At 45.4% G+C, this 23171-nt stretch overlaps 1 protein-coding gene across 4 annotated transcripts in view; it reads left to right on the top strand.

Annotated features, from left to right (window-relative positions):
• Positions 1-23171, top strand: part of Nup98-96 (nuclear pore complex protein Nup98-96) — a 286308-nt gene that overhangs the window by 237625 nt on the left and 25512 nt on the right. For all 4 annotated transcript variants that reach the window (XM_075688115.1, XM_075688116.1, XM_075688117.1 and 1 more), the window contains 2 exons: positions 1284-1426; positions 16534-16597. In XM_075688115.1, coding sequence (XP_075544230.1) covers positions 1284-1426; positions 16534-16597 — 207 coding nt within the window. The remainder of the gene's footprint in view (positions 1-1283; positions 1427-16533; positions 16598-23171) is intronic.

The raw sequence follows: 23171 nt of genomic DNA on the forward strand, positions 1-23171 counted from the left end.
TCACCTTGCATTGTTGCCACCTTATAAGGAGTAACATTTAGCCGCAACACTGAACTCAGCAACATAACTGAGCGACACACACAGCGACAAGTGATGCTCTCACATTTACTCATCATAAGAATTGCTTAGGTGCCCCCATAGTTGTATTTTCCCGCGTAATGAACCTTCCCCTCAAATTTATGTCAGCTTTTTTGAAAAAAAGGTGTGTTCCTTATGTGAGTAAATAGGGTAGTTGAATATATCATGTCGGTACCCGTTGGAAGTGCAAATAAATTTTCATTCTCTGAAAGTGCACTTCGCTGGTTTCATCTTCTTTGTGATTGTTGCAATCAGAGGCATGCTACATTTAATTAAATGTAAATAAAATAGGATGCACATTAGATTCAGGAGTCATATTGGAATCAAGTAAATACTGCCAAATGAAGCAGTTGTGTGTTGGTACGTTTTTTTCAGCCTTTTCCTTTAATTGTATGTGTCAGATAATTTGACCAATTCCATCACTCCTGTCATGGTCATATAAACGGAAGTCGACTGTGTAGAGCTCTAATTGTACTTTTAAGGCTGACAAAAGCACTTTATAATTTTCCTGCATTGCTTGTGGAAACACGTACCAAAAGCCAAGTGGCAGCAGCCACAGTTTCCTAGTTTTTGCTCCGCCCTCCCTTACCACAGCAAAACTGTGTCCACATGAGGGCCATGATCTAGCTGATCATAAAAGGCCATGGAGCATCTGCTGTAGTGTGTGCAATCACCAGTGGGCACACGGCAGCACCGAGTTTGCATTGTCTGTGGTGGAAACAATTCAGGTTGGAATCGATGGGTGGTTTTATGCAGCTTGGTAGGACCATAGCGATTCAATTGAATCTTTAAAAAATTCAAATTAGTGAGTTTTGTCAAGCTTTTGCCACAGGCACATTTTAGACAGTAATATTAAGGTTGCATATGCTTTTCACAAACTTTTTTTAGTACTTCGTGTTAACAGAATAATACGAACCAGTTCAGAAATGCATGGGAAAGCTTTTTGGTTTCTCACAATTGATTGTGTACAGGACCATGCATGCCTTATAGAGATCTTCTGTGTAACCATGTTTGTAATGTCAATTCAATATATAGGAGGGCTCCAAAGCTTTTAAGGATTATTCTGTGGCAGTCCTTCTTTGTCCCTAAGCACTTCACTGTTGTAGTTAGCAACAATGATGAAAAAAAGAAAGTTGCTGAAAAATGCTTTGTGTTCTAGCTGTGCTATGTAGGCAGTAACCAGGCAACCATGTTTACATTTGCAGCATGACCGATATATCAATCCGGAACGAATCCGGGTCTATGCCTTACTGGCAGGATTGATGGTTTGGCCAACTTCAGACCCAAATGAGACAATCAACTGCTGTGCTGACCTCGACTGGAAAAGGGCTCTGGCACTGCACCTGTGGTGAGTAGGAGCAGCAGACTGGCAATCTGCCACACAGTATGCAATGGTGCCCGTCCTTCTTATCCCACCCTAGTGTGGAAAACGCAGTCTAAATTAGCTTACCGGTAAGCACAAATTTGTATAGATACGCAAACTCTCTGCACCTTTCTTTGATTGTCCTTTATTTTTATTTTTTTATTAGGGCTGTGTTAATACTCGAATATCACCGAACTGAATCGAATAGTGAAAGTTCGAACGTTTATATTCGCGAATTGAATGTTGAGTTTTCAAATACTATTCGATTTATTAGATGGGGAGACCAGTGCAAGCAGTGCCAGATGTCGTGTGCACTGCGGTGCCCCTCATGCTTGATGACACCCAAGTGAGTGTTCCCCTCTGTTTTCGGCATGAAAGGAGTGCTGAGCACATCGGGGATTGACCGCCCTGGCTGCTGCAGGAGTGGAGCACTCCCGAATGTCAAGCCAATGGGGGATCGTACACACGGTTTCTGAACGCCAAAATTCGCTGAGTGGCACCATGTTGGCTAGGATCGCCTCTGTCCATACAAGCTTTGTCCGAGGTGACAGGACCGATAGAAATGATAACGCGATGCGGACAGGGGAAACGGTAACAATAGCAAGCGCGTATTTCGTAAAATGCGAAAGCATGTGTGAGGATCGGGTGGATTAGCTGAGAATAAGCATGTATCAGCCTAAAGTATGACTGAGGCGACAGCAAGGTATGCGAAAAGAATAATGCATGTTTAATGTGTGTGCTGTACTTATACCTTCGGCAGAGGCACACGGCACATGTCCAATGCCATATCATCTGTAGACGAGGCACATGTGCCTGCTACAACCTTCTGCGGAGGCAGAAAGTATGATACAAAAAGTTTATGCTATCTGCTGAACGCTTGTATGTAAGGCGCTCAGGTTGTTTAACTAAGCGTGTCGACCTTCTTGAGCCTGGATTTGATGTGCAAGCCAGCACTGTTGTAGTTGGCGTACTTTGGACTTCAGCCTCAATGACTGGAAACTGCTTTTGACAAAGTAGCATACAGGCCCTCTGTGCCAAATCTGTGGGACCTCTGGAGGTTGTCGCATCACTCGAGGCGGTCGCATCACTGGAGGCAGTCACATCAGGACCAGGGGATGTAGGAGGCGTGCTATACTCGTCACTTGACTCGGGCCAGTACTCCTCGCTTGTGCGAAGTAGGTCACGACAGTTGCGTCTGAGTGCTCATCTGGGCCCTGTTTGCACAATGTAAGACCTCGGGCCAGCTGTTTGAAGATTCTGCCCTTACCTGACCATGCATTGTCCCGTATTCTAACTATGGTGCCCTACGCCAAAGGTGGAATCGCTCGTCCTTCTCTTTGCTACTGGTTCTTTTTCACTTCAGTTTCCATCACTTCTTTAAAGCCCAGAATGTTACTTATGAAGTGCCTGCCTTGAAACAACTCGGCTGGTGACCATCCATCTTCCGATGGCAGTGAGCGATAGGCCAAAAGACCTAACAAAAAGTCCTCCCTTGATTCAGTGCATTTCTTTAGGATATGTTTGATTACTTGAACTCCTTTCTCCGCCAGTCCATTAGATTGGGGCTAGCCAGAGCTTAACGTGGCAGGTATGAAGTCGCACTGCATTGCGAGGAGTGCGAACTGGTGACTGGTGAATTGTGGCTCATTGTCCGTGCATACTTCAACTGGAACTTCTTGGCGGGAAAATTTAGCGCTGAGAGCCTCTACTGTGGTCTTTGCTCTTGTGTCACTCAGTTGCTCGACTTCTGAGAAATTTGAAAGGGCATCAAACACAACGACATACAGTTGCCCAGCAAAATGAAAGATGCCTGCACAAACCCCGATACCATGGGCATACTGGCGTTTTGCACATAAGGAGCTCTTGCAGTTGCTTGTAGGCAAATTTTTTGTGTGTGGGACAGCTCTGAATAAGCTCGGTAATATCACTGGCCCTGGCCAAAAAACAAGACTTCTGGCTCTTTCTTTGCATTTACGCAAGCCGAGATGACCGGCGTGAACTCTTTCCAGGATTTCATGCTGCATGCTTCTTGGTACGACTTTGGTGCCCTTAGCAAAATTTCATTCTCGCCTGTCAGCTCTACAGAAAATGGTTTTAAGTAGTCGCCTTGCACCTCTTTGCCTACGGATACCTTTGCGATGACCGCATTTAAGTAGTCGTCATGTGCAGATGAGTTGGCTAGTTTGACTGATATCAGCAAGAATATTTTACATTTACTTTGTTATAGCCAGCATCGTCGGGCACGACACCGCTGTAACCATGCGCTGCTCACATCTGCTATTCTTCCAGGTCAGTTACTTGAGCCGTGCCGCATGTGCCAAAACTAGCAATTGCTGTCTTATTGCAGTGTCGTGCCGATTGGAGCTGTCTAGCGTTAAAAAGCTGATATTGACTTGTTTGCAGTGTGTATCTTCTTCCCTCGTTAACTTGCTTCTCATGTTATCGGGTGATGTTGAGTCGAACCCTGGCCCAATGAGCAAGACTGAGTCCGCTGCTTTCGAATCTGCCCTGGAGGCAATTGAAAACTTGGAATCTGGGTTGAAGTCAGTTCTGCTTGAATTTAAGGGCATCAAGGAAGAACAAGCCGCTACTAACGATGAAATCAAAAAACTTTTAGCGAGAGTCACTGCACTTGAAGCTAGTGGAACCGTAACTGCTACCACTGAAGCGGTTCCCCCTCAGAATACCCTGCAAGATATTTCAAGCCAGCTACAGCGAATAACAAACAGATGTGACGATGCAGAAAACAGATTAAGACGATCAAACTTATTATTTTTCGGGATCAAAGATGACGAAAAAGAAGATTGGGCCACGTCTGAAGAAAAGATTAAGAAGTTTTGCGAAGAAAAACTCTAACTTCCCACAACCAGTATGCAGTACGAACGGGTTCATCGCCTAGGAAAATATTCTACTGAAAAACAAACGGCCCATAATCGCAAAACTGTGTTCATTCAAGGACAAGCAAAGTATCCTGTCTGCAGCACGTAAACTTCGGGGGACAACATTTTCAATTGGTGAAAACTTCGCGCCATCAACATGTGTGGCTAGAAGAAAGCTGCTAGCTTTTGCCAGGCCACTTGAAAAGCCTTTTAAGTTGGTGCTCGACAAGCTCTACATAGACAAACAAGTATACGTCTACGACACCGCTAGCGACTCAGTAATACAATCTACCAGATAGCTAGACACAAGCCCAAGCTCGCAAAATAATCAGCTGCCTTTCTTGCCGCAAGCCGCTCTCTCGCTCTCAGTGGCCTACACTAACATCCGAAGTTTGCTACCGAAACGCGATACACTTTGTGGTTTTTTAGACGATAGTGACTCTGACATAATAGTACTAACTGAGACATGGTTGAATCCAGATATCGACGACAATGAGATCCTGCCAACAAATAATCTTTACAAAATTTATAGAAACGACCGCATCGATAGGCGCGGTGGGGGTGTACTCATCGCCATTAAAAAAACCCTTCATTCATATTTTATCGATTCAGGGTCATCTCTCGAGATTGTGTGGGCTGCTTTTTATGTGTCCTCCAGTGCTGTACTTATTGGCACCTGTTACCGGGCCCCAGATTGCAACCATTCCTTTTTGAATGACTCGCGGGACAGTGTCACTAAAGCGCTCCAGCTGTGTCCATCCAACCACGTTTATCTTCTTGGTGATTTCAATTTTCCGCTTATCGACTGGGAACATATGTCATCTTCATGTCACGCGTCTCTGGAACTAATCAATCTAACGTTAGATTTTAACCTGTTCCAAATAGTGAAGGCCCCTACACGCACTTCCAATATCTTGGACTTGGTTTTCACAAACGCTCCTGACACAATTACTTCCATTTCAAATATGAGCGGCTTTAGTGATCATAACCTCATCGAACTAGCTGTTAGCATCCCGAAGCCCGTGTCTGGCACAACAACTAAACAAATTCGCGATTATAACAGAGCAAATTACGATGAGATTAACTCCCAACTAGAAGAATTTTTTTGCCAAGTGCTACTACCTTCATTTCATTGTCGATCCGTAAACGACAACTGGATTCTCTTCAGGGACAAATTAACAGCATTAGTAGACAATTACGTCCCGATAATCTCCATAACTAACGACAAATCCAGCCCTTGGTTCAACAAGTCTCTTCGCAAACTAAGGAATAGAAAGAAGCGTTTTTATAACAGGGCTAAACGCGTGCGCACTGCTGAGGCTTGGAAGATATACAAAGACAGTTTAAACAATTACTGCTCAGCGATATCTTCCGCCAAAGATAAATATTACTCCCAAGACCTACCATCGCTGCTAACTTCCAATCCTAAAAAATTTTGGCAAACCATATCTCCGACAAGAGATACTAACACCGTAACTTTGCACGGAACAGAAAACAGACCTATTTCTAGCGCCGATTGCCACACCATATTCAACACGTTTTTTTCATCTGTTTTCACTCAGGAGGACCTTTCCAATGTTCCAACTTTTCCTGAACTTGATGCCGCATACATGGAACCAATCGACATCACTGTTGAAGGCGTTAAATTACTCATTAGTAACCTCAAAATATCTACTTCCGCCGGTATTGACAACATTAATTCTAAGATTTTAAAAAACACCATCGCTGCCTCAAGCAAGATCTTATGCCATATTTTTCAACAATCTCTAGCATCTGGAAAGTTACCCACCGATTGGTTAATAGGAAAAATAATACCAATTCACAAATCTGGAGATGTTCATACACCTGACAACTATCGGCCCATATCTTTAACCTGCATGTGTTGCAAAATGCTCGAGCACATAATCACTTCCCACGTCTACAGCCACCTAGAAGCTCACAATTTCATTTTTTCTAATCAGCATGGTTTTAGGAAGGGATTTTCTTGTGACACACAATTGTTCGAACTAACGACTAACTTGCACTTTAACATGGACTTCAACCTTCAAACTGACTGTATCTTTCTTCACTTTTCTAAAGCTTTTGACCGAGTGCCCCACAGTCACCTAATTTCTAAATTATCTGCCCTACGACTTGACTCTTTAACATTATCCTGGATTCGTAATTTTCTTTCTTTTCGAGAACAGTTTACTGTTGTTAACAATTTCTCTTCCCCGCCTTCTTCTGTTAGCTCTGGTGTGCCACAAGGCAGCGTCCTCGGCCCCTTACTCTTCTTAATCTACATTAACGACTTGCCCACCCAGATTACTTCCTGCATGCGCCTTTTTGCCGTTGACTGCATAATCTACCGTCCTATTCACACGACTGACGATCACTTGAAACTTCAAGCAGATCTTAACCTTATCGCTAACTGGTGTAACAAATGGCTCATGACACTAAACTTTACAAAGTGCGAGGTGATGTGCTTCAGCCGAAAATGCGTGAATTCTAAATTTTCGTATCATCTTAATAACACTATGTTTTCCCACACTTCATCATATAAGTACCTTGGAGTTGTTCTTACAGAGAATCTTTCATGGGCCCGACACATCACTTCTACATGCGCCAAAGCATCACATTCTCTTGGCTATCTACGACGGAATTTGCGAAATGCCCCGCCAAACATTCGAAAACTCGCTTTCCAAACATTCATTTTGCCACAGTTAGAATTCACCTCCCCAATTTGGTCCCCTCATCAAAATTACCTGATAAATATGACGGAAATGATACGAAACAGAGCAGCCCGGTTCATATCCCGTAACTACAGTATAAACTCGAGCATTACACAAATTAAACTAGACCTACTGTTGCCGCCATTAGATATCCGCCGCAACATCGCTCTTCTGTGCTTATTCCACAAATATATTTACACTAATAAACGAACCCGGTTGCAACTACAAATACCCCACTCTTTTTCATGCAGATTACATAATCAGTTCAGTTTCATGCACATATACGGTAAAACAAATTCATTTAATTCATCGGCACTACCCCGTGCCATCCGTCTCTGGAATGACCTCTCTGATAACATAGCCTCCATATCTAATCCCGACACGTTCCGCTCTCAGTTACTTATGCTTTTCCCATTTAATACCGTTCACGAGTGACCAGTCTAGTGTATGTTATCGTGCATTTTTGCCATGTTGTATATCATTTTCATAAGCGGTATTGCTTTGCTCTGTTAACAGTAAGAAGTGTTCGTGTGCCTTGAGATGTTGCTTTGTATTCCTAGTGCGTTCAATATTGTGTAACACGGTAATCTTTTTATAGCACTGTTCCTGTTGGCAATTTGTACTTTTTATACATTTTACTGTTTAATATGCCCCCCTTACTTTATGCCCTGCCATAGGGCCTGTAAGGTTCTTTCGAATAAATAATTTGTTATATCCGTCTTCATTGTATTACTGTATACTGTTAATGAGCACAATGGCATTCTGCAAGGGCAGCGGTATTAAACACAAAAGCAGGTGCATGATGTCCTGTTAGTAAGCTTTCTTCTTCCGCTAGATTTTGGGGAGAATTTAAGGTCAGCCATCATAAAAATTGCAAAAATGGGTCGTTTCAGATTTTAAAGCTCGCCGCAAATGAAAATGTGCCTATTGTAGAGCTGTGCACAGCGAGAAAATGTAATTTCATGTGCTGTTAAGGATGTTTTCTTGTGTACAAAGGACTGCTACAAACTTTTCGAATGCAACAGCCTTTGTAACTGCTGTAAATTGTGGCAGGTTGCTCTTCTTGCACCTTAAAATTCATGGTACCTGCACTAGTTCATTGTACCACAGCCATTGGCATGAAATATTTGAAATTTGTGAAAGCACTCAAAAATGAATATATGTAGGCACTTGTACCATTGGAAAACATGTGAAACAAATAAACATGTAAACTAAAGTGTGGCTGCTGTCAATAAAGGCGGTCATATCGACATTATCTTTCTTTGTTTTGAAAAATCTTTCAACAGACTATCGGATTCTGCGTTCATGTTAAAGTTATGAAACCTTTTAAAGAATGATAAGATTACGCGGTGGCTTGACTGCTACCTTTCCAAGAGACACCAGTATGTTCAGATAGCCGAATCTAAATTGACCCCTTTGCCAGCTTATCTGGAATTCCACAGGGCTCAGTTTTAGGGCTGCTCCTTTTTCTGATTTATTTAAATTATTTATCATTGGACTCTCCCATAAATAGCTGCTTTTTCACAGACTGACTGTGTTCTGTACCTAGACATAAGATTTGAGAAAGGCCAGGATATTCTCAGCAGAAATTTGGCAGTGGTAGCTGACTGGTTCTCCACTTAAGATATGCATCTTAATGTTCGTAAATGCACCCACATGATTAGGACCCAAAGGAAACAGCCATTGCACCACAAATAAGTGATCAATAATAGACCAGTTGCATCAGTCAGTGATTTCAAGTACTTGGGCATGCACATCAATTCAAACTTAAGTTGGAGCGCTCATGTGGACCACGTGGAGTCGGCTGTAGCAAAAAAAGAAAAGTGTGGCTACTGAAGCACGGCACAAAGTAAAACAATATTAGTCGCCTACTCAGCTATCATACTATTAGTGCTTGAATATGCCAATGCCATTTGGGATCGGCATACAAAGAAAGATACTACAGGAAAAGCTTGTTAGTTCATAACTCGTTAATTTGAAATTTCGGATAATTCGAAGCAGCAGTTTATTGAAAGCAATATGTAACACATCCTGCTAATTCACACTGAAATCCACAGCGCCACCAATAATTCGAACTCCGCGGCATCATGGATTGGGAAAGTGCTAGTGCGCGGGCTGCACAGCATTGCTTTTTCCATCTGCGGCCCGTTGTTTAGGCTTCACAAGAAAGAGACGCATTTGCGCCTAGCCATGCATGGCCAACGCCTCTGTTGCAGGTCGCTTCTCTCCCGGGAGGTTCCGTATAAAGCTCAAGGGCGATAAAATTGTCGCCATATGCTGTAGGTGCGAGAGAAAGCGTGCGAGGGTGAGCCGGCGAACGCGGCTCAATCTCGCATGCTCAAGCGAGGAAGGCGGGGCGGATGCGCGCCCTCTCCTGTCGCGTGTGCGAGCCACAGAGTGAGGCGGAGTGGGAGAGTGGGACATTGTTTCCGGGGGCTGCTGCTTACGGCGCGGCCATGCGGGTGCCCTATCTTGAAGGCGATCGGCGACGTGGCCAAAGTGTGCGCCTACATAGGCCTCATCTTCAAAGCGATCTGTGATGTTTGCAGAGTGCGCATAGTACCGGTAGCTTCGTATGCGATGTGCTTTCTACATTTTGTTCGCATTAAGCGAACGAAATCGGCACAACAAACGTGCAAACGGAGCAAGAGCCATCTCGACGTCAGGTACGTCGGACCGCGTCGGCCACGGCCGGTTACGCTGGCTGCACCAGTGCTTCAATGTGTAGACATTGTTGTTGACGCCAACATGACATACCTTAAGAACCCGCGTATAATAGGAGGTTTATTTTTCCTATTACTAGCATACCAAATTTTTGCCTGGTATTATATGCAGATACGAACAAAAATTTCAGTCAGAAATTTGGGCTAGAAGTTTTGGTTTCGTTATTGCTGCATAGCTACAGCTTGGTTTCCTTATTGCTGCATGGCTACGGCTTGGTTTTGTTACTGTTGCGTGACTACAGCATTGTTTCTTTATTGTTGAGTGCGCGTCTTGGCACCACACTAGGAAAACACACTTCGCGAAGGGCATCTTTTTTATTCTGCATTGAAGGACCAACATGTCCGGACCACGAAAACAGTACTCGGCTGCTTTCAAGAAAAAGGTTATTTTAGCCGCATAGGACATCGGCAACAGTGCGGCCGGTAGGCAGTTTGGTGTCAACGAGGGAAGCATTCGCGGGTGGTGTCGACAGAAGGAAGCCCTTTTCGCGTGCAGCAGAATGCGAAGAAGCTTTTGCGGCCCTAAGAGTGGGACATTCCCGGAAATCGAACTCACCCTGACTTAGGTTGAACGCCAACAGCGAGCCGCGCATCTAGCAGTGAGCATGGAGCTTATGCAGCCAAAAGCTAAGGAGCTTACAAGAGAAAAAGGGCTCCCAAGCTCCACCTTCAAAGCAAGCAAGCACTGGATTTATTCCGACATGTGCCGTGCTGGATTTTTCTTAGGCCGCCGAACTTCGATTTCACAAAAGCTGCCCGAATCGTTCAAAGAGCTGCTTGTGGCTTTCTAGCACCACATTATTTCGTTGTGCAAGTCCAAGAACTTCTAGCTAGGGCAAATTGGCCATGCTGACCAAATGCCACTTTATCTGGACATGCCATTGCCCCTCACCGTGCACGAGAAGGGCTCTAAACAAGTTTACATCCGGTCCACTGGCAATGAGAAAACGTGAGTTACCATCATGTTGTCATGCACGGCAGACGGACACAAGCTCCCATCCTATGTCATCTTCAAGCATAAGACATTGCCTAAAGGTGAGGAGCTGCCAAAAAATGTGGTCGTGAGATGCCATGAGAAAGGCTTGATGACTGAAAATCTTGTGCTTGGTTGGATAAAGTCCATCTGGTGTTGGTGGCCCGGCGCACTGTTGTCATTTCCGTCCATCCTCGTGCGGGATGCATTTCGTTGCCATTTGGCAGACTCAGTGAAGAGGCTGTTGCGCGAATCCGGCACTGAACTCGTCGTTATGCCAGGTGGGATGGCGTCTCAACAGCAGCCTTTGGATGTTTACATGAACAAGACGTTCAAGGACGCGGTCGAGTGGTGTTACGCAGATTGTATGCGCTCAGGTGAGCCTGCAATGACGCCGACCGGGTGGCTGAAGTGGGCTTTGTCAGCCATGCTATGCAAGTGTATTGTGAACTTCGTTAAACAGGATACCGGTAAGCTATCGTAGGAGACAAAAGATCTGATTAAGAAACGCCAATGTATGAAAACCTCTAACCCTACAGCTGGAATAGAACAGGCAGAACTGTCCAAGTTAATCAACAAGCGTAAGATAGCTGACATAAGCTATCTCACCAGCTCTCACCAGCTCTCACCAGCTCAATATGGCTTCCGGAAATCATTTTCCTGTGAAACGCAGCTCATATCATTTACTCATAAACTGCACCGCATTCTTGATCGTTCTTCGTTAGCTGACTGTATTTACTTAAATTTTTCTAAAGCTTTCGACAAGGTCTCCCACATACTTCTTTTTCATAAACTTAGTCAACTTAATATCGATAATAGTCTTTATTTGTGGATCAAAGATTTCCTTTCAAATCGTTCCCAATTTGTTGTAGCCAACGAACTTTCTTCTAACCAATGTCCTGTTCAATCTGGAGTCCCACAAGGATCCGTATTAGGCCCCCTTCTTTCTCTCATTTTCATTAACGACCTTCCTTCTTTAGTTTCTTCTAATATTCATCTTTTCGCTGACGACTGCGTTATTTTCCGTGAAATAGTTACTGATAACGATGCTAACATTCTCCAGTCAGATTTAAATTCTATATCTCACTGGTGCAATACTTGGCTAATGGAATTAAATATTAACAAATGTAAAGTGATGCGTATCTCTCGCGCATCCAGCAGTCCTGTTCCATATTACCTGAACAACTCTCCTTTAGCCGTGGTTTCCTCCTATAAGTATTTAGGCGTTCATATCACTTCTAATCTAAGTTGGTCTCTGCATATTGAGAAGATAATTAACAACGCTAACCGCATGTTAGGTTACTTACGCCGTAACTTTTCTGCAGCCCCTTCGTCTTTAAAGCTCTTATTATATAAAACACTCATTCGATCCAAATTAGAATACGCCACTCCAGTCTGGGATCCAAGCATTAACAATTTGGTTGCCTCACTAGAAATGGTGCAGAATCTCTCTACTCGCTTCATCTGTTCCTGTTATAACTGCACTGCTAGTATAACTTCTATGAAATCTGATATATCTCTTCGATCCCTAGCATCCCGCCGAAAAAATTTTCGCTTGAACTTTTTCCATCGGCTTTACTATCACCCTACCCTCCGTGACGAATTCATTCTTCAGCCACATTATATATCTAACTGTGTTGACCATCGCTTTAAAGTTGGTATCAAGCCATGTCATACTAAAACCTTTCTTTACTCTTTTTTTACCTCGAACCTCACAAGATTGGAATCACCTTTCTTCCGACATTGTTTCCATTAATGATAATACCCGATTTAAACATGCCTTAGCTAACATTGTATAATTAGGATTTACCATACCTTAGCATGCTTTGTGATATTATGTTTATTATGTTCATTATTATTTTGTTATTATTATGTTACTATGCACTGTGTTTATTCTCTACCCACTCCCCTCTGGAATGCTTCGGCCCTGAGGGTAAAATAAATAATAAATAAATAAATAAGGAACTCTAATATGGATAGAATTGAGCATGCTCTCAGGAACGGAAGAAACCTAAAGGAAGTGAAGAAGAAACTAGGAATAGACAAGAATCAGATGTATGCGTTAAGAGACAAAGCCGGCAATATCATTACTAATATGGATAAGATAGTTCAAGTGGCTGAGGAGTTCTATAGAGATTTATACGGTACCAGTGGCACCCACGACGATTATGGAAGAGATAATAGTCTAGAGGAATTTGAAATCCCACAAGTAACGCCGGAAGAAGTAAAGAAAGCCTTGGGAGCTATGCAAAGGGGGAAGGCAGCTGGGGAGGATCAGGTAACCGCAGATTTGTTGAAGGATGGTGGGCAGATTGTTTAGAAAAACTGGCCACCCTGTATACGCAATGCCTCATGACCTTGAGCATACCGGAATCTTGAAAGAACGCCAACATAATCTTAATCCATAAGAAAGGGGACGCCAAAGACTTGAAAAATTATAGACCGATCAGCTTACTGTCCGTTGCCTACAAAGTATTTACTAAGGTAATTGCAAATAGAATCAGGAACACCTTAGACTTCTGTCAACCAAAGGACCAGGCAGGATTCCGTAAAGGCTACTCAACAATAGACCATATTCACGCTATCAATAAGGTGATAGAGAAATGTGCGGAATATAACCAACCCTTATACATAGCTTTCATTGATTACGAAAAAGCGTTGGATTCAGTCGAAACCACAGCAGTCATGGAGGCATTACGGAATCAGGGCGTAGACGAGCCGTATGTAAAAATACTGAAGGATATCTATAGCGGCTCCACAGCGGCCCTAGTCCTCCATAAAACAAGCAACGAAATCCCAATAAACAAGGGCATCATGCAGGGAGATACAATCTCTCCAATGCTATTCACAGCGTGTTTACAGGATGTATTCAGAGACCTGGATTGGGGAGAATTGGGGATAAGAGTTAATGGAGAATACCTTAGTAACTTGTGATTCGCTGATGATATTGCCTTGCTTAGTAACTGAGGGGACCGATTGCAAAGAATGCTCACTGACCTGTACAGGCAAAGCAGAAGGGTAGGTCTAAAAATTAATCTGCAGAAAACTAAAGTAATGTTTAACAGTCTCGGAAGAGAACAGCAGTTTACGATAGGTAGCGAGGCACTGGAAGTGCTAAGGAAATACATCTACTTAGGGCAGATAGTGACCGCGGATCCTGATCATCAGACTGAAATAATCGGAAGAATAATAATGGGCTGGGGTGCGTTTCGCAGGCATTCTCACGTCATGAACAGCAGATTGCCATTATCCCTCAAGAGAAAAGTGTATAACAGCTGTGTCTTACCAGTACTCACCTACGGGGCAGAAACCTGGAGGCTTACAAAAAGGATTCTATTTAAATTCAGGAGGATGCAACGAGCTATGGAAAAAAGAATGATGGGTTTAACGATAAGGGGAAGAGAGCAGATTGAGTGAGGGAACAAACGGAAGTTAATGACATCTTAGTTGAAATGAAGAAACATAAATGGTGCATGGGCAGGGCGTGTAATGAGGAGGAAAGATAACCGATGGTCATTAAGGGTTACGGACTGGATTCCAAGAGAAGGGAAGCATAGCAGGGGGCGGCAGAAAGTTAGGTGGACGGATGAGATTAAGAAGTTTGCACGGATAACATGGCCACAATTAGCACGTAGCCGGGGTAGTTGGAAAAGTATGGGAGAGGTCTTTGCCCTACAGTGGGCTTAGCCAGGCTACTGCTGCTGATGATGATCAGTGCTAAAATCCTTGCAGAAAGTCTCCGCTCGCAGATGCACGACTCATCCATGTCATCTTTTCTGCGAGCGGCTCTCTCCTCCTTCATTGGCAATGCCGATAAAGCTGGATTCACACAATGGATGTGATCACGGACAAATCGATCATGTGACATGTGGCAGGAATCAGATCACTTCGCAGCTAACATTCGCGTGACAAAAGATAACGCGTATGGAGCAGCCATCGCATGGTCAACGGCGATAAAACAGATGTGACTGAGCCATATTGCAAAGCACTTTCCTAGCGCTTCATGACTTCATGCTTCTTGGCCACAGCGCCATGTGACAATGTGGCTTCTCCGGCACGCGCCGCACTGCCATGAAGCCGCATTTTAAGGTGAAATTCGCATTCCATCCACTCTTCCGTAAAGCCACACGTCAAGGTTTAATTTGCATATAACCAGTGCTCCACTATACCGATAGATTATTTACATGTTTGTTTCAGGTTATATGCGCAAAAATGTGGTGAGTGCATGGCCTTCGAGATCCGACTCTGAGAGAGCTGTCATTGCTGCAATGCAGGCGTGTATAAAATCACTCGTTGAAAGCAATTGCAGGAGACGGAAGCATGTCACGACCACCATATTTCTGCCATTGTGCCATGCTACGGCACCTTTATAGTCCGCATGTGCCGCCTCTCCGCACACCACTCTCCCACTTGTGTTGTGACATGCTTTAAACCTTGCTAACGAACCGTAGCTGCAAGAAGAATTCTTGCAGTTCAGCTGGCTAGCGAACATTTAAGCTTTTTCGGCGAGCTGGAGGCTGCGGACTGGTAAGTTCCACGCCCTGGCTTTTTTCAGCATCTACATCAAGGCCTTTTCAACCTCGGAAAAGGCTGATCGCCTCAAGCGGCACCTCTTGATTTTCGATGCAGCACCGCCCCATAGCTTTTCTAGTACTTTCGTTATGCCACAAACTATCGTCATAGGCAGTCCCCATGCATGCTTGATGGCAGTCTTCGATGTTCCGGTTTTAGTGCTATGAAGGATGTCCAACTTCTCCTTCGTGCTAAACATGTGATTCTTTTGTCCATTTGATCTTGGCATGGCTCCATTTCTCGGGATAAAACCTAGTGAAATATTCAGTAAATTCTGAACCATCACAAATGACACCACGTCGATGACACGCGTGCAACGCATGGCACTCGACCAACAAGGTCTGATTGTGAAGCGATAATTGATGGGCAAGTCTGAACGTGAGGGTGATGGTCGCAGCAATGAAGCTTTTCACTACCCCACACTCTCCACACTTGGCAACCCGAACTAAAGGAGAAAGCACATCACCATCACCAACATGGCGTTGTTAATACACGCCATCGATCGGTACCAGTTGAATTGCAGTTTCCACATTGATTTTCTTTTTTCAAAAGCAGAATAAAAACACATTTGTGGTGCAAAATGCTGTTCGCCAAACTGAGACTTAGTGAAAATGGTACTTGCTAACCGATAGGCATTCTATAAACCACTACGCTGTAAGTGGTCAGTCAATACATTGGCTTCAGTGGGGGCTTGGCTGGGAACTGTAGCAACTACATTTTAATCATAACTATGTTGTAAGGGGGTGCGCATAAACAATCTTTTACCGTACTGCTAGACATGGCAACAGTTATGGACAGACTAAAAATTGTAATTGCAGGTATGGTGCGGCACATTTCTGCTATTTCTGAAAAATAAACACCATACGAGGTTGTCCATGCGGTCAACTGATGCACAGTGTGCAGACACAAAGCCACATTAAAGCACCGCAGCATCAGCACGACAATACGCAACTGGCCGCCTAGCAAACCAGCACTTCAGGCACAGTGTAATGCGCGTGTGAGGTAATAACAATGCTTACCTACTCACAGGCTGCAAACATTGGCGCACAACGCCTCAAGCAAACACGTCTCGCTTTGTGTTCTGTGTACTACGTAGAAAAACACAAGTGGTCCATGCAAGGTAACATTTAACATCGCATTGCAACTGCCGTATGCCATCAATATCACTCTCAAATAATTTCAGTGAACACAAACAGCACGGAGGAGTCATAATTGCCTTGTTTGTTCATTGCAGGTATTACTGCCCTCCAACTGGCAGCATCAGTGACGCAGTGGCTACTTATGAGGCTGCTTTTGAGGTGAGCCTATGAGCATGTTCTAATTTGCCTGTCCAAATAAAGGTGGCAAGTCGTATGTGAGGAAGGAGCAGTACGAGAACAGAATGTGGCAGACAAATGAAGATACAGGTATCAGGATGGTCCGGTTAAAAGGTGCAAGCACAGGGACTAAAGTGTAGAGATTTTGTGAGTACTCTGTAGCATTGTTAGCCTCCGCTTATGTGCTTGCAGTGTGTTAGGGTTTTTGGTTTTGCCGAAACTTGGCTAAAGCAGTAATCAAGGATAAAACTGACGCCAACCAAAAACATTAAAAGAAAAGTTTTTGGTCAACGTTCATTTTACCCTTGACTATGAGCAATTCCGACCAGACGAGTTTTTGTCGAACTCTTGATTTCATTGGCTGAAGTACCTTCATGGGGCCATTGTTAGGTTATGCGAGAAAGAAGGAAAGGATTTAATCATTATTGCAAAGAGACATACAGTAGAACCCAGATGATTGGAGGTGTATAAATACCAATTAGTAGATTTCAACTTCAATGCCAAATCAAGAAAAGAAACGAAAATCGAATCGAATATCAGAAGATTTTTCATGAAATTTAATTCTTATGAATTTTGGGTAAGAAAATGCGGTGTTGAACATGCTCACCAGTCTCCTAGCTTTGCATAACAGTAATGGGGCAAGCTATCAGTTAGTTTGTTACATAGAAATCAAGGTACACATTACAGTCTACTCTTATTTAATAGAACGTCAGACTAGTAACCCAGCAGGGATTACAGCTCAGTTCTAGTATATGAAGGTCTTGAAAATATTTTATCAACAGAATTTCTGTTGAATAGAATCAGGTGCCTTTTTTTTTTTTTCTGCCGAGACTAATGAATTAGTGATATTATCTTGTACCAAATACCAACGAGCTCTGCATCAATTTGGCACCAGTCTGTAACTTCAGTCACCAACGCCCATGAAGCAGCGCCGATTAGGCCTAATGGCCGAGGCAGTGTGGCTGTGACAAAAATTCACTGGTGGCTGACGTGGTAACGGGCCGCAAGCTGTTGCAAAATGCTTGCTGCTATTATGTCCGTATGGGTGGCTCATCGGTCACCTACGACTGTTGAAGCAACGTGAAGTTCATTGCCGTGCATCCATCATGATCTTCGTGCGTATCGGTGGCTAATCGGCCCAATCTTTGCACATGCTTTCACACTTCACGAAATATGCACTGATTTTCTTGCCATTCCCGTATCAGCATCATGTTATCATTTAGACCAGTCCTGTCAACCCCAGACATACACTTTGTACCAACAGAGGTGAAACCAGCCGATGGCACGCCAATCCCCGCATTGAGCTGATGCCGAGGAGTGCTTGCAGTAACTAAGTCAGCGGGGCTGGCCTCTTCATAGCATGCTCAGTTCTCTTGCGCCAGAAACAAAGTGAGGTGCTTGCTTGGGCGGCACCTAGCACGAGGGGCATGCGACATGTGGCATTGCACGGGTCTCCTGTTCTCGCCCATTTTGATGCCTCTGCTCTGACAGAAATCTGCACTGACACCAGTGGCTACGGCATCGGCGCAATTTTAGCTCAACGCCAGTGTGGGCACAACCGCGTTATCGCCTACGCCAGCTGCCTCCTCTCTCCAGCCAAGCGCAATTACTCGATTACCGAGCATGAGTGTCTCGCCCTCGTTTGGGCAGTGGGCAAGTTCCAACCCTACATATGTGGTCGACCATTTACAGTTGCAACCGATCACCACACCCTTTGTTGGCTTTCTTCCCTCAAGGATCCCACCAGACGCCTCGGTCGCCGGGCCCTACGGCTGCAGGAATACACATACACTGTTGTCTACAAGTCGGGCCGTCTACATCAGGACGCCAACTGCCTGTCTCGTCATCCCGTCGATGCACCGGACGGTTTAGTGGATGTCGCACCAATCTGCATTATTTCACTCTCCACCTTGAAAGACATTGGTGCTGAACAACGACGCGATGAATCGTTACGGCAGCTTATCGAACGCCTGCTCTCTGATCCATCTGACTCATCCCTTCACATGTTCAGGCTACAAAATGGCATCCTGTATCGCTGCAATATGCACCCCGACGGGCCCGAGCTCCTAACCGTCATTCCATCTCATCTTCGACAGACTGTACTGCAGCAACTGCACGTAGGTCCCACTGCTGGACACCTTGGCGTCTCACAGACGTACAGTCAAATTCAGTGATGGTTTTTATGCCCCGTCTCAACTGCTCCATCTGCCACTATGTTGCCAGGTGTGAGTCTTGTTAATGCCAAAAAAGACCAGCCATGCATCCTGCTGGTCTGCTGCAGCCTTTCGATATACTGACCGACCCTTCCTTTCGCGTTAGCGTTGATCTTCTCGGGCCATTCCCTGTATCAAACGACGGAAATAGGTAGATTGCCGTCACTACAGACTATACAACCCGCCATGCCATTAGTAGAGCCCTACCGACCAGTTGTGCTGCAGACATCGCTGACTTCTTGCTTCACGACGTTATCTTACACCACGGTGTACCTCGTCAACTTCTCATTGATCGCGGAAGATACTTTCTCGCCAAAGTCATAGACGACTTACTTCGATCATGTGCTACTAAACACAAGCTTACTACCTCTTACCATCCTCAAACTAATGGTCTTACCGATCGCCTGAACTGCAAATTAACTAACATGCTAGCAATGTATGTTTCCTCTGATCATTGCGACTGGCACACTGCTCTACCATTTCTCACGCTCGCTTACAATTCCTCACGCCATGACACAGCTGGCTACTCACCCTTCTATCTCCTCTTCGGCCATGAGCCGACTTTGCCTTTCGAGACTCTCCTTTCGACCACACTCGACTCGCCGACAGAGTATGTTCGGGATCTCATAGCCACAGCGACCCAAGCACACCAGATTGCCCACATTTGTCTTTCTGCTTCACTGACACCCCAGAAGTGCCGTTACGACCAGCGCCATCACGACGTGGAATACAAACCACGTGCTGTTGTGCTAGTTTGGTCTACAACTCGGCGTGTTGGTCTTTTGGAGAAACTCCTCGCGATACTAAGGCCCTTACCGCATCCTCCGCCAGGTGACCTCTGCCACATATGAAGTGTCGCCACTGGATGCCACCGTGCCTGCACCTCTCTCTGACATCGTCCACGTCGGCCCATCTCAAACCGTACCTTTCTCGGACCAATGAGCCGTACCAATAAGGTGCTTTTTCTGCCAGGGGTGATGTCACAAGCTGTAATGTGTGAAGAAGAGGACACTGATGGTGGCCTTCGAGATGACAAAGAAGAGTTTACGTTATTCGTTTTTCTACGCTTGTCTACTATGCCATTAAAAGCCATCTGTTAACAGACGTACGCTTCTTCCTTCCAGTAACATCATTGAATATTTAAAAAAATTGAATAGTAGATATTCAATTTGCAAGTCGACTTACTCAGACATTCACTATTCGATTCGGTTGTGAGGGTACCGGGCCGACGCCAGGTGGCGTAGAGTCGCAGGCATGAGACGGTAGGCAACTGTGTAAAGTAGCAAGGACGGGACGGTAGGGAATGGTGTGTGGCGGGCAGGGAAGAACATGGAAGGTGTGTGTGTGCGGTTGGCATGCAGGGAGCGCACGACAACGAACTGAGTGGGTGAAGTAATCGGCGCAGCAAGCCGTGTACGGTGTGGCGGGATAGAACGCAGACTGCGTGTGTGTGCGTGCACCGAGGATTTTCCGAAATAAAGAATATACTTTACAGGTGGGGCTCGTCCAACCAGACCTAACATGGAGTACCAAGAATCATCTAGTGCTACCCAGCCAGTTGTGCAGCCTCTCCTGCCTTCTTCGATCATCCAAGGACTGTTGGCTTCGACCTCCGGGACCGCAATAGAAAGGGAGAGACTCGCGGCTGATATAGCTCAAATTCTGCGCACCACGCCTCTCAACGACATGGTTAGGCTTGATGAGACAACCGGCCCGGGGCCTGTGTTCAACATCAAAGGTGCGCCCATCCCACTGCCGAAATTCAGTGGCTACCAGTACCGACACTCACCACAAGACTTTCTGGAGAAGTACTCGGAGTACAGTGAAACCTCGTTAAACCATAGTTGGCCGGAGCTCGGAAAAAGTACATACTAAACGGTAGTACTGTTTAACCAAAATAGCATGAGATTACCCACTTACCTGTCGAAAACAGAACACGGAACTCAGAGGGAGAGTGCGATGAAAGAGGAAAAGAAAGTATTTATTGACTTCACACGACAAAAGTGTTATTATCGTTTGTTGCTGCGGCGGCCTAGCACAGCAGCCTCAAACTTTCTGAAGCTGCGTGCCAGCTTTTCAGCCAGCCCTCTCTTCTCAGCAAACACTCGCATGGCAGATTCCTCGTTAGCGTTACGTATTCTTCATGCACGCGGTAGTGCTGCAAGAGTCCCGGGGTGCCTTTTTCATTGCTGGGTGCTGTTCTCATCACGATGATTGCATTCATGAGGCTGACGTAACGCGCAGCTTCTGCCACTGGCGGGCCTGAATCGCCCGTGCTTTCGCTTTCCGTGTCGTCCTCATCACTGTCGCTAGTCGACACTTCGGCAACAACAGAGGCAACGATGGCGAAAAGTCCAACCTCATAGTCGACATCTCTTTGCAGTCGCAGCAGCGCTGTCGAGCAACTTCTTCGCATTCCAAATGCCACATACCATAGTCAACAGCAGATCCCTGTCGCGCGCCAGCACTGACTTTTTCGTGTCACGTTCGATCGCGCGGACGATGCCTAACTTTTATTTTATGCTGAGCACCCGGCACCTATTTTATCCGAGCTTCGGCATGACGCTAGTTCTCACATGCACGACGCCACAACGCTCTCTGGCTCAGCGCTGAAATGGTGTTGATGTTGATGTGGCTTCACACGCAAATGCACAGGGCGCTTGGAGGCCGTTGTTCCGATCTCTGAGGCTTGTTGTTCTGCCGGGCCACCCGATGGATTCGACGCACCGCTGTGTTTGTGCAACGAAAAGTGGAAACGGTACGTTTTAACCAATGCGTACGCAATAAGCTGGTATGGTTTATGCAGATACAAAGCACATTATGTTCAATGGCCGCTGAGTCGGGGATTTGACTTTACTACTTTTAAAACTAAACTACTGTTTAAGTGGGTACGGTTTAACGAGGTTTTACTGTGCAGCGATACTGCGGGGATCCCCCCTGACTGCCGTTTGCAGTTGCTTCCAGCAGCGTTGGAAGGGTCAGCCAAACAATGGTGGCGCTTTTCAGGTGCGCACCCCGATTGGCAGTTCTTCGTGTGCAAATTTACGGTGGCGTTTACCACCGTTGACTGCAAGTTTAAACTAAAAGCAGTGCTAGATCAGTGCACTCACATCCGGCTGAAAACCTCAAGCAGTTCATTCACGTCATTGCTGAATACTATGATCATATAGCAGAGCCTGTTTCAGATGCCAAAAAGGTAGAACGCGTGCAGAGACAAATGCATCCGACATTCCAAGACCTAAGAGCTAGCATGAGCTTCGCAAACCTGCAAGAAATGGCGAAGGCAGCCGGCCCTGTCATGGAACGCGCTTGGCATTGTCCGCGCTATGCGCCACTGCCACTATCGCATATTGCACAAGCAGCAGCTGATTTGGCCTTCATCTATGCATCTTCGGACACCACTGCAATGCCCAACAGCTGCAGCCTGCGGCAGTTTCGGCTTCTGTGTGTCTGCGGTCAATGACACTTCACGCTGGAGCTCCGGAGTCTAACCCCCCACCTGTACCATTCGCTTGTGCGCAGAACACACAGGGCAACTACACTTTGGCGCTGCAACAACTCGGGAGAGTGCCACAGAACTTTGGGTTTCAAGTGACGCAAAGTATCCCACAATTCGAGGTGCCAAACCGCAGTATCACACGTCAGCGGTGTGGCAGTTTTGGCTACATTGCACATCAATGTACTACTGCTAGACCACGCAGCCAACCCTACTGTTTTCACTGCAATTCTCCGGGACACCTACAAGTAGGTTTCCCGGGAAACGAGTGTAGCCACTTCTCTGGCCGACAGCTACGCGATGTCCCTGCAAGTTCTCACAACAGCCAGAAATAAAGAACCACTGCTTGAACTGTTGATTGGTAACAGTGGGCCTTTTTGATTTTCGGCATTTTGAAACACTGTCAATAACAAAGTGCGAAGCGGTGTCTGCCAAGGCATCTGTGAGTGAGCCCAGTGAGCGCGCACTGTCGTGCGTCTTTGTGGATGCAAACTGCCATTCCTCGCGAGGCACGGCAGGCACTAGGTGCGCGGACGCGAGCTTGCACGCATCTGCAAGCGTACGGGTGGTCTCGACTCAATGTTCACGATGTAAATAAAAAAATGACCCAATACAATTTTGCTTCTTTTCTACCGGTTCATACGGCATTGGAAAACGCAATCTTTTTGCACCAACATTCAGTACGTCACCGAATTGCGATCATATGATCCATTTTCAGTTCGCCACATCCAGTGTAAACATGAGAAAAGGTGCGAGATGCATGCGATCAAGAACAGTAGCCACCCACCGCAGTGGCTTCCCTGTAGCAGCCCGCCCATCTGACATGAAAACGCCAGCATGCTCTCAG

This window comes from Dermacentor variabilis, chromosome 4 (genome assembly GCF_050947875.1).
Source record: "Dermacentor variabilis isolate Ectoservices chromosome 4, ASM5094787v1, whole genome shotgun sequence".
Classification (NCBI taxonomy): domain Eukaryota; kingdom Metazoa; phylum Arthropoda; class Arachnida; order Ixodida; family Ixodidae; genus Dermacentor; species Dermacentor variabilis.